Raw genomic sequence first — 12,568 nt, 5'->3', positions numbered from 1 at the left:
TTTGCATTCTTGCGTTTGGATATTGCCACTCTAGATGAATCGGACATTATTTAACAGAGTGATCTTACATTGGAAAGCCTACAACACAATTTGATTTTGTTTCATATCTGTGACCATTATTGATGGGAGGAAAAAAAAAATGCTGCAACAGGCATGAGATGATCATTTAATTTTCGCCCATCCCTAGTGATACCTGGGATAATTCTCTTTATTTATCTCATGGTCTTTAAACCGTGAAATTAGGGGCACTTAACAACCTGACACACTATCCCTTAATAAATCAGTCTGTACTGAGACCGACATAATGATTTTGTTTAGTAAGTCCCAGCTTTCCTGTAGAGAGGTAAATTTGAACTCTTCTGCACTTGCAGTGTTGCCCGCGAAGCGTGCCCAAAGCATAGCTAAAGCTTGCCGGAAATATTATTTTCCAGTTTTAAAGGAACAATCACTCACTGTAGTGATTATAGTGGACTGGCACCATTCCAAAGTATGATGTCAAACCATTTTTTGCTGAGTTTGACAACTTACCTAGGTATTGTTGAGAACAGCTCTGGTTTTGGTAATTTCCTGCATGAGAAGGCAGATGTGTCTGTAGAGTAATACATGGGCCGATACAGGACCACACTTTTTTGATGATGTTAATCAATGAGCGTGGCATGCATGGCCATGCTTTACTCTGTAGAATAATATGGTTGTGGAGGACTGGGTGTGGCAGCTTGGGCACTCTAAGACCCAGGTAATTTGTCCAACCTTACCTGCTGCAATCCTGCCAGCTTTAGTGGTTACAGTGCATGGAGTCTTCCTTTAAATTAAAAGATAAAAGTTCAGAACAGATTTAAACGTTATCAACTTAAGGAGGTTTATTCATTAAACCGGGAGTTTTGGAATGTTGACAAAAAAATTGCAAAGTTGTTTTCAAAATAACTGGGACATTTTCAGCGTTGACTTCTTGGTTTTCTAGGTGCATTGTTTCCCTGTCCCAGTTAGTCCTGCAATGTTAATTTTTGAAGTTTTTGAGAAATTGCAATGATTACATTGATTACATTGCAGTACTAAGACTTCCTCTAGTGGCTGTCAGTCCGACAGCCAGTAAAGGCACTTCCTGCTTGCTAGGCGACTTTAGGTTGCCTGACGCTGGACGTTCTCCGCTCTGCATAAGAACATAGGTCAAACCAATCAAAGAAATCTTTGTAGAAACCTCCTCCTTTTCTACATTAAATTCCACAGTTATGGGGTTCTTTGCAGGTTGAACTAATGAAGTTCTGTAACTTTTTTTTTCCCCTACTTAAGTTTTCAGGTTTTCACTGCGCAGCATGTGAGGGAGCTGTGTGTGAAGAGCATGAAAATTATATCTCCTTCAACGTCGATAGTCTGCCTCCCCTCTGTATAATTTGCCAGAGTAGGCACTTGCCATCTGGGTAAGCATGTGCCTACTTTGTCTTGGCGCACAGCTTCTCGCCTCAGGGCCAGCCAGTTCATTGGCCCCCTGTGACAGGCGGAACAATCACAACCCCTGTTGTTCCGACCATTGGTTGCAGGGGGAACAGGATGAAGCTGTGGTCTTCCTCAACATGTTTATCGAATATACTTATCTGGAAATGATTAATTATGACAATTGAGGGATTAATCAAATGGTGAAATTTCTCACAGCAAAATGTTTTTTGTCTTATTTGTGAGTTGTTGCTGTATGAATATGTAGTATTTTTTCAAATCAATTTCATAACGCCCTAGTATATTGTGCGATATATTTGATAAAATAGTGAACATTTGCAAATATCAGTACAGTTATACAGGTGAAGTATAACCTCGTTGGTCAAGTTTGTTTGTACCTAAATGCATGTAGCGCTTGTAGCAGTATAGCATGCCATTTCTGTAGGCTAAGGAGACTCTTTAAAACTACGAGGGGGTGGGGGCAGGTAAAATGTAGCATATTAATGAAATTTCCACACTGTCATTTTTATTTGTATTCATTGACGTAATCCATTTACCTTACAAATTGTGGGATATTGAGTGTTAAAGCAAGCAAAGAGGTTAGCTGAATATTTTTCGGTTAGGAATATAGTTATTATAGATTAAGTACAACAGTCACCTCAAAACAATTTTTAATACAATAATTCTTTCATAAAGTTTTGGAAGGAAATAGATTTATTTTTTAATAAAGGATATGTAAAAAACGTATCCCTACTTTTAGCATATGATGGGCAACTTCAGTTATATACATACATTTTGGGTCAGAAGGTGTTTGAAAACAGACATTCTCTATAGTCTTCCCTGCTTCTTTGCAAGGAGTTACATAGGTTTATAGCTGATACATAGTTGTCTAGGTTGAAAAGACTAAATAAAGTCCCATCAAGTTCAATCCTGAAGCAAAGCAAGGGAGACCATAGAGGCTAACAGGGTTATTAACTAAAGTGCGAATTGCAGGTAGTTATTATTTATAAAGCACCAAAGGATTCTGCAGTGCTGTACAATGGGTGGACAGGCGCACATATTTGTTACCAGACGAGTTAGATTCACAGGAATAGAGGGATTGAGGGCCCTGCTCAATGAGCTCACATGCTAGAGGGAGTGGGGTATAGTGACACAAAAGGCAAGGGTAGGATAGAAACATAGTTTGCTAGAGTAGTATTCAGTGAAGGCTTAGTGTTTCTTTATTTTTGGGGGATTACATTTGCAGGAGAGGAAGCAAGGTGTAGGGAGGGAAAGCTGTTAACTGTTTGATATGCTTTCCTGAAGAAGTGAGTTTTCAATGATTTTTTGAAGGAATGGAGATTGGTTGAAAGTCTAACGGAGCAGGCAAGGGAATTCCACAGGAACGGGCAGTCCTATAGAAGTCTTGAAGATGAGCATCAGAGGTGAGAGTATGAACAGAGGATAGACGCAGGTCTTCAGCAGAGCATGGGGCCTAGATGGGACATACCTGTGTATTACGGCAAATTGGGAACACTTAAGACCACTGAGAAGGGGCTTGCAGTAGTCAAGGCGAGAGAGGATAGTAGCATAAACCAGCACCATATAGGCATCAAGTGTTAATTAGAGGCAGATACGCTCTGTTTTTGAGATGGAAGTGGCAGGCTTTGACTATCAACTGAACGTGAGGGGTAAAGGGTCGGAGTCAAAGAGAACACATAGGCAGCGAGCCTGCGAGGAGACAGTGTGAATGAGATACGTGGGGAATAGGATCGAGGGAAGTGGTCATGCACAGATGAAGTGAGGGTTATTTAAGCAAAACAAACATTTGGGTATGTATCCACAAAAGAACAAAGGGTGGAAGGGCAGAAATCACAGAGAAAAAAACATTAGAGGTAGGCATGTAGGTGAATAGAACAATTAATTAAACAGGTTTGGTAAAACAAGACTTTAGCATAATGGGCGAGACATAAAAGTGAGAATATATGTAATATGCTGAGAACATATTGAAGTATGACAATAGAGGCTGCCGTTTCAAAGTAGTGGGGGGGGGGGATTATTTTTTTTTTTATTACAAAGTGTGTAAAATATGATGATATGCAGGATAATGTCTTAATATGGTCTTACAAAAGATTACCTTGTGCTTAGGGCATTAGATCAGCTGATGGAGTTCTGTATAGTTCTGAGGCCAAAGGTGAATTCAAAGAGAATTTCAAATGTAATGCCAAACTGGACATAGAACGGACATGGAGAATTTTTTGTAAATTGGCTATTATGGCCGTAAGTTTTAAATTCGTTTAAAAATTGCACACATTCTTACTTTAGAGAATAACCCTGCAACTGTTTTTTTTTTTTTTGTTTGTTTGTTTTTAAAAACACTATCTGACCCAAGATGCATGAATATGGCTGAAGGATCATGTCATACACTAATGGGAGGGATGAGCTTTTCTCATTTTATTTTTTTGTATTTTAAAAGCATATCTATTTCGTTTCAAAACTTGATGAAATAATTATTCTATTTAAAAATTGTTTTGAGCAAAACGAAGACAAACCTGTCACCTTGGAAAAGGGTAATTATGCAAGTCGCTGTTAATTGTGAGGTTGGTACAGAAAAATAATAAAATGGACTGTCCTGCCTAGATAAATCTTGTTGGTGTATAATTATTATATAATATATTGCTTGAATCCATATGCCTCCTCTCAGCTAGAGTTGTATCACCTTGGGTCAGATTATAATATCACCGATATGAGGTTAGGATAATATACTTTAGGTGCCCTACATATTCTTCGCTTAGCAGTGAAAGATTAACAAAAATGTCAGAACCATACTGTTTTTCTAATTATAACGTTAACAGAGTGTTTAAAATAGGTGTTGCAACAATCTGTTAGTGTTTTTTCAAATTGTGTTTTGGTGACATCATGGATGTGATCATTGTAATATCTGTATCATAAATATACCATATGCGTCATAAACCTTAAAATTTATTTTAAAGTTAAACATTATTATTTGGTGATATTTTTCGATTATTATTTTGTTAATGTTTGCTATTTAATTTCAGCTTTTCTGGGAGAAGAGGCTAGAGGGACTAAGTGCATCAGATGTTACTGAACAAATCATACGACCAATGGAGCTTCCTAAAGGCCTCCAAGGTATGAAATGAATCTTTCAATCACTTGCTTGTGACGTCTCCCATATTTACTGGGAGGAGTCTTCTTGTTTGAACTCCGTTCTGTCTAACATGGACTACAGTGATAGGCCGAGAGCACAGGGCCAACCTGGGTTAAACAGAGCTGTACTGAATATGGCGCATAGAGTGCCCCTTTAAACAAATATTTGAAATTTAGTTTAATGATTTTGTAGAGAAAGTGTTTAATCTTTCTTAAAGGACCACTATAGTGCCAGGAACACATACTCGTTTTCCTGGCACTATAGTGCCCTGAGGGTGCCCCCACCCTCAGGGTCCCCCTCCCGCCCGGCTCTGGAAAGGGGAAAAGGGGTAAAGCTTACCTTTTTCCAGCGCTGGGCGGGGAGATCGCTGCCTCCGATCCTCCTCCGTTCCGCCCCGTCGGCTGAATGCGCACGCGCGGCAAGAGCTGCGCACGCATTCAGCCGGTCGCATAGGAAAGCATTGTAAATTTTCACAGTGAGAATCACGCAAGCGCCTCTAGCGGCTGTCAATGAGACAGCTACTAGAGGATTTGGGGGAAGGCTTAACCCATTAATAAACATAGCAGTTTCTCTGAAACTGCTATGTTTATAAAAAAAATGGGTTAACCCTAGCTGGACCTGGCACCCAGACCACTTCATTAAGCTGAAGTGGTCTGGGTGCCTAGAGTGGTCCTTTAAGAATCCAAAGTATTTGAATGGATTTTTTTAACATTTAAAGAACTTAATTTGTTTTTCTTCCTCCTTGCAGGGGTTGGTCCCGGGAATAACGAGGACACCCTTCTGTCTGCTATTGCAAGTGCACTGCACACAAGCTCTGCTCCAATAACAGGCCAGCTGTCAGCAGCTGTAGAAAAGAATCCAGCGGTCTGGTTAAACACATCACAACCACTTTGTAAAGCTTTTATTGTCACAGATGAGGATATTCGGTAAGATATTTTGTGATATTTTGTGTTTTCCTAAACTTTAAGCAGTGCTTTTCATTAAGATCAGCGATTATTGTTGCCTTTCAAAAACGTTGGTGTGAGGATTGCTTATCAAAGCAAATATAATTGCTGATAGAGCATAGGATGGTACCTTGAGGATTGCTTTCCAATGTTAAGGGACTGATGTGAGAATTGCTTGGTAGAGTAAAGAGCCTTATTTGAGGATTGCTTGTCAAGGTCTGGTGATTTCTACAGTGGTTACTCAACAAGGCATGAGGCTGGCCACGTGGGTTGCTTGCTTAGGCCTGTGGATTGCCATGGTGGTAACTTATCAAGTATGTTTTAAGCAAAGGAACACTACAGTGCAAGTTGCATAGAGACAGATATCCAACTGCTGTGATCTTAAAGGTATAATCCCAAAAACATAACACCACAGCCTTCTGTACTGGTTATGGTGCCACAAGTGTCCTGGCACCCACCCAATATAAGTAGTATGTCCATTTGAGAAAGGTTTAAAAATCTATCAAGGGTCTGCCAGTTGCCAATCACTAGCTGCCTCCTCTTGAACCTGGAAGCTCATGCAAGGTACTTTCCGTATCTACATTAAAGGACCACTCTAGTGCCAGGAAAACATACTCGTTTTCCTGGCACTAGAGTGCCCTGAGGGTGCCCCCACCCTCAGGGACCCCCTCCCGCCCGGCTCTGGAAAGGGGAAAGGGGTTAAATCTTACCTTTTTCCAGCGCTGGGCGGAGAGATCTCCTCCTGCTCTCCTCCTCCGATCCTCCTCTTCTCCTCCCCATCGGCTGAATGCGCACGCGCGGCAAGAGCTGCGCGCGCATTCAGCCGGTCACATAGGAAAGCATTCATAATGCTTTCCTATGGACGCTTGCGTGCTCTCACTGTGATTTTCACAGTGAGAATCACGCAAGCGCCTCTAGCGGCTGTCAATGAGACAGCCACTAGAGGACATAGGGGGAAGGCTTAACCCATTCATAAACATAGCAGTTTCTCTGAAACTGCTATGTTTATGAAAAAATGGGTTAACCCTAGAAGGACCTGGCACCCAGACCACCTCATTAAGCTGAAGTGGTCTGGGTGCCTAGAGTGGTCCTTTAAGCTGAGCATAGAAGGGCTGGATCACTGGCTGAGCTCTCTGCAATGCCAGGCTAACTCGGTCCTGAGAGATTCTTGGCTTGAGAGGCGGTGGCGGCAACCGGCAGACCAAGATAAGTTGTCAAATTCTTTGCAAAAGGTTTGACTGTTTACACGGGGATGAAACCAGAACAGATCTAGAACCATGACCACTACAGTGGGCTGTAGTTGATATTGTGTTTGGAGTGTTCCTTTAATGAAAACTGCTTGACAATGTAAATGGAAGATAGGGTTTACTTCATTACTTCCCTTCATACACACCTTATTCCTTCGCTTCCCTTTGTGACCTAGTTTTAGGAGCTAAGCATATAGTTACAGTGGCATTTGCGGATTGGTAAAGTTATTAGAAGCAATATACAGGAAAACATGGCAAGGGGTACTTCTTTCAGTGTAGCATGGACCATATGATGTTATGGAGTGCAACTTTAAAAATGTTGGCCTTTTCTTTCAATTACTGCTGTAGTATTGATGTGTGCAAATAGACTAAGCCACTAGATGGCAGCCTAATGTGAAGTTAATTGGTCATTTAAAAGCTTCTTATAACCCTCACTTCATTATAATTTGCCAGTGAGCCCCTTCTCCGTTTTCCTGGACTGCCCATGGGTCCCATGGAACCTTTGTGGATGTTTTAATGTTCTTTAAACCACCTTCTTAACACATTGCCACATGCCTTATATATCTTACGTGCTTGTGAGGACATGGATTCATGTAAACTGACATATTTAGATGCATACCACCTAGTCTTGAAATTTTACACTCATTAAGTAAACTATAAAAAGTCAAATATGGGTATATAATCCCCCCCATCCCCTCCCAAAAAAAACAAAAACAAAAAACCACTCATATGGTCTATATCAGATAAAAAAAAAAATTGTTTTATTTAAAGAGAAAACTATAGTGCCAGGAAAACAAACTTGTTTTCCTGGCTCTATAGCTTCCCTCTCCCTCGTGGCCCCTACTGTAGCTTACCGGGGTCCAGCACCAATGTCCCTCGGCACTGGCTTGGGACTGCCTTCACTCCTCCCTTGCTGGCAATGGCCCCACTCGTATTAGGAGTTTCCCATAGGAAAGTATTATCCAATAAGATTATTATTTGAGGAAATTATCTACCCAACGATAGTTTTCTATTTAAGGTACATTGCAGTTCAAAGTTTATTCAACTTGAAATAGTCTCTATATTTTTGGTAAATGAATTCTATGTAAATCATTTAGGACCGTTTTTCTATCTAGGAGATATCACAGATGATTTTCAAAACCAAATTTGTGTTTGCCGAGATAAAAATATATAAAATAAGCATACAGAGTTCAGAAAAATCTTAATCCCATGTTAGTCTGCAAAGTTATGTACACAAAATAAGCACCTTACATTTTAAGTTTTACATTTCAAGATGTTCTGTGAATAGAAAATAGTTTGTACTAAGCGTAAGGAGGTAGGAGCAAGCAGTAAATATTAAAGCCTTTCTGAGCAGAATACAAACCTTGGAATCTCTGTGTGTGTATATATCTTAAGGTTTATTATTCTGGAGGAAAAAAAACTATAATGGCAGCAGACTGTAAAAGAAACAGTTTAGGAATATTTTAATGAAGTTCCTTTACTGATGAGTTAGCCAGGAATGTGTGAAATGCAAACCATGCAGTGAATAGATCCAAGGCCTGGCGAATAGTTTTTCTTGGGAAAATGAAACCTTCATCTTCTTGTAAAAATGTAACAACCAGCAAGAAAATTAGTCTTTACGTTGAAAACGAATGATTTAAGTAGTGTCACTGGCTAGTGGATTTAAGTTGTGATTTAAATCGAATTCTGATCTTTTGAGCTAATCAATTTCTTCTCGTATAGAAGTACAGGAGTTCTACAGTCCATTTGCAGCACTTGCATTAGTCCCCTAATAGAATGTTTTGAATAAAAAGCATCCAAAGCTTCCTTATGAGATTCCTTAATTTCTGCTTTGAGCCAGTGCTCCGAGTGAGTGAGTGAGTGAGTAAGGAAGAAAACGCTCCTCATTACCTGATTGACAGTTGAAATCTGCACTTAAATTAACACTTTAGTGCTGGGAATGCAAAGATGTTTTCCTAACACTAACGTGTTCCTCAGCCCCCACGCCCCACCCAGCAATGTAAAGGGTTAAATAACCATTTATTCACTTATATGATTCCAGCATCAAGGTTCCTGTGCGTTGGGTCGTAGTCCGTCTTCTTACATGCCATCTGATGGGTGGGCACGGCATAAGTGCTTTTCTTTAACGCTGGATGTCCACATACAAAGCATGAGGACATCCAGCAACATTTCACAGAGCCAAACTGGTAGACTGGTAGACGGTAACTAGAAGTAGTCTTAGTACTGCCATGTAAACCTCATATTATCATTTATTTGTATTATTATTTTTAATTTCTTTAACCACTATGCCATCATGCAGTGCAGGACTTTAATAGCCTGTGATGACATAGACCAGTGCAGTTAAATCCCTGCTTGTACCAAGAGCCCCCAGGTACATTTTCTCCGCCAGCCCCTCCATGTGTCTCCTTTCCTCCCCCAGCCCCTCCATGTGTCTCCTTTCCTCCCCCAGCCCCTCCATGTGTCTCCTTTCCTCCCCCAGCCCCTCCATGTGTCTCCTTTCCTCCCCCAGCCCCTCCATGTGTCTCCTTTCCTCCCCCAGCCCCTCCATGTGTCTCCTTTCCTCCCCCAGCCCCTCCATGTGTCTCCTTTCCTCCCCCAGCCCCTCCATGTGTCTCCTTTCCTCCCCCAGCCCCTCCATGTGTCTCCTTTCCTCCCCCAGCCCCTCCATGTGTCTCCTTTCCTCCCCCAGCCCCTCCATGTGTCTCCTTTCCTCCCCCAGCCCCTCCATGTGTCTCCTTTCCTCCCCCAGCCCCTCCATGTGTCTCCTTTCCTCCCCCAGCCCCTCCATGTGTCTCCTTTCCTCCCCCAGCCCCTCCATGTGTCTCCTTTCCTCCCCCAGCCCCTCCATGTGTCTCCTTTCCTCCCCCAGCCCCTCCATGTGTCTCCTCCCCCCAGCCCCTCCATGTTTCTCCTCCCCCAGCCCCTCCATGTTTCTCCTCCCCCCAGCCCCCTCCATGTTTCTCCTCCCCCAGCCCCCTCCATGTTTCTCCTCCCCCCAGCCCCCTCCATGTGTCTCCTTTCCTCCCCCAGCCCCTCCATGTGTCTCCTTTCCTCCCCCAGCCCCTCCATGTGTCTCCTTTCCTCCCCCAGCCCCTCCATGTGTCTCCTTTCCTCCCCCAGCCCCTCCATGTGTCTCCTTTCCTCCCCCAGCCCCTCCATGTGTCTCCTCCCCCCAGCCCCTCCATGTGTCTCCTCCCCCCAGCCCCTCCATGTTTCTCCTCCCCCAGCCCCTCCATGCTTCTCCTCCCCCCAGCCCCCTCCATGTTTCTCCTCCCCCAGCCCCCTCCATGTTTCTCCTCCCCCCAGCCCCCTCCATGTTTCTCCTCCCCCCAGCCCCCTCCATGTTTCTCCTCCCCCAGCCCCCTCCATGTTTCTCCTCCCCCCAGCCCCCTCCATGTTTCTCCTCCCCCCAGCCCCCTCCATGTTTCTCCTCCCCCAGCCCCCTCCATGTTTCTCCTCCCCCCAGCCCCCTCCATGTTTCTCCTCCCCCCAGCCCCCTCCATGTTTCTCCTCCCCCCAGCCCCCTCCATGTTTCTCCTCCCCCCAGCCCCTCCATGTTTCTCCTCCCCCCAGCCCCCTCCATGTTTCTCCTCCCCCCAGCCCCCTCCATGTTTCTCCTCCCCCCAGCCCCCTCCATGTTTCTCCTCCCCCCAGCCCCCTCCATGTTTCTCCTCCCCCCAGCCCCCTCCATGTTTCTCCTCCCCCCAGCCCCCTCCATGTTTCTCCTCCCCCCAGCCCCCTCCATGTTTCTCCTCCCCCCAGCCCCCTCCATGTTTCTCCTCCCCCCAGCCCCCTCCATGTTTCTCCTCCCCCCAGCCCCCTCCATGTTTCTCCTCCCCCCAGCCCCCTCCATGTTTCTCCTCCCCCCAGCCCCCTCCATGTTTCTCCTCCCCCCAGCCCCCTCCATGTTTCTCCTCCCCCCAGCCCCCTCCATGTTTCTCCTCCCCCCAGCCCCCTCCATGTTTCTCCTCCCCCCAGCCCCCTCCATGTTTCTCCTCCCCCCAGCCCCCTCCATGTTTCTCCTCCCCCCAGCCCCCTCCATGTTTCTCCTCCCCCCAGCCCCCTCCATGTTTCTCCTCCCCCCAGCCCCCTCCATGTTTCTCCTCCCCCCAGCCCCCTCCATGTTTCTCCTCCCCCCAGCCCCCTCCATGTTTCTCCTCCCCCCAGCCCCCTCCATGTTTCTCCTCCCCCCAGCCCCCTCCATGTTTCTCCTCCCCCCAGCCCCCTCCATGTTTCTCCTCCCCCCAGCCCCCTCCATGTTTCTCCTCCCCCCAGCCCCCTCCATGTTTCTCCTCCCCCCAGCCCCCTCCATGTTTCTCCTCCCCCCAGCCCCCTCCATGTTTCTCCTCCCCCCAGCCCCCTCCATGTTTCTCCTCCCCCCAGCCCCCTCCATGTTTCTCCTCCCCCCAGCCCCCTCCATGTTTCTCCTCCCCCCAGCCCCCTCCATGTTTCTCCTCCCCCCAGCTCCCTCCATGTTTCTCCTCCCCCCAGCCCCCTCCATGTTTCTCCTCCCCCAGCCCCCTCCATGTTTCTCCTCCCCCCAGCCCCTCCATGCCCCCTCCACGTTTCTCCTCCCCCCAGCCCCCTCCACGTTTCTCCTCCCCCCAGGCCCTCCATGTGTTGGTTTAGAGACCGGATTAGGGAAAAGGAATGTATGTGGGGTATCATTGTACTCGAACAGTAGCACAATACAAATATGTCGTGTTTTCATTAGTAAAGTTTTTTTTTTTTTTTTTTTTTAATACCTCCAAGGTTTGTCTTGCACTTGGACAAATGCAATTTTTTTTTTCTCTTTTACTTTATTCAGTTATATACAACAAGACCTGTTTAGTCCCTTTGCTACCGAATACTTTGATTGGGGAATCATGTGTTTGACGCAAGTGGTGCATAGCATATAAACATAACACAGCAATTTTGTGTTTTACATTTGTCTACAAAGTAATATAAACTATGTAAATGTACACCCTTTTTGGTTTTTTTGTTTTTATTAAAATAAACACTGCCTTTTCTCTGCAAAAGATAGTGTTTAAAACAAAAAGCCTGCAGGGACTGACTACTCAATAGAACAACTACATTAAGCTGTAGCCGTTCTGGTAACTATATAGTGTCCTTTTTTTTTTTTAAATTCTTTATTTTTGGGGTGCGTTGAAATTCACTTTGGTAACATGTGACAGGGTTACAGTATACATAGATAAAGCATAGGCAAGATATATTTGTCGTATGTAACGCACCATTTTTGGTAGTATATAACATGGTTAAACAATGGACAGAGCAGAGGTTTTACGAGACATGTGTATCGTTTGCAGACCTGAGCTGTCCTAGGTGTGTCAATGTATACATGTCTCTCTAGTGGCATGTTAGGTTCCTGGAGTGGTTAGTTGTCGGTCGACATGTCTTTGTGGTGTGGTCGTGAGTCCCTAGAGGTTATATGCGTGATGTCCAGGTGCCTCAAGTTGTGTGTCTGAGTATGTTCAGCTGGTTGCGGTGGAAGTGTGAGTAGCTGCGCTAGCTTGTTGTGTTGTTGGTGTCATGTCTGTCACTGAGCGCTGTGGAGAAGGTGAGTGTGTTATACAACTGTTAACATAAACTTTAAGAGCGACAAAGCATAACCAAATCATATAAGAAGAAAAACGAGATAGAAAAATGCAAATATCCTTTGCCCGTTAAGCCTGAAAAAGGTAAATTTAGTTAAATACGGAGATCGTCCCAGAGGTTAGCGAGTTCTTAGTGAGTTCGCCAGGTCCTGTTGACTCTCTCATTGCCCCATCTTTAGGGCTGTAGTGTGTCTGTCCCTAGCC

The 12,568-nt window shown here is 44.6% G+C and overlaps 1 protein-coding gene across 2 annotated transcripts in view; it reads left to right on the top strand.

Moving 5' to 3' along the window:
• Positions 1–12,568, top strand: part of MBD2 (methyl-CpG binding domain protein 2) — a 76,645-nt gene that overhangs the window by 50,279 nt on the left and 13,798 nt on the right. For both annotated transcript variants that reach the window (XM_063453908.1, XM_063453909.1), the window contains exons 4-5: positions 4,470–4,560; positions 5,328–5,505. In XM_063453908.1, the coding sequence (XP_063309978.1) occupies positions 4,470–4,560; positions 5,328–5,505 (269 nt within the window). The remainder of the gene's footprint in view (positions 1–4,469; positions 4,561–5,327; positions 5,506–12,568) is intronic.

Source organism: Pelobates fuscus, chromosome 5, assembly GCF_036172605.1.
Source record: "Pelobates fuscus isolate aPelFus1 chromosome 5, aPelFus1.pri, whole genome shotgun sequence".
Lineage (NCBI taxonomy): Eukaryota > Metazoa > Chordata > Amphibia > Anura > Pelobatidae > Pelobates > Pelobates fuscus.
The sequence above is the reverse complement of the archived record's forward strand: the minus strand, read 5'-3'. Positions and strand labels throughout refer to the sequence as shown.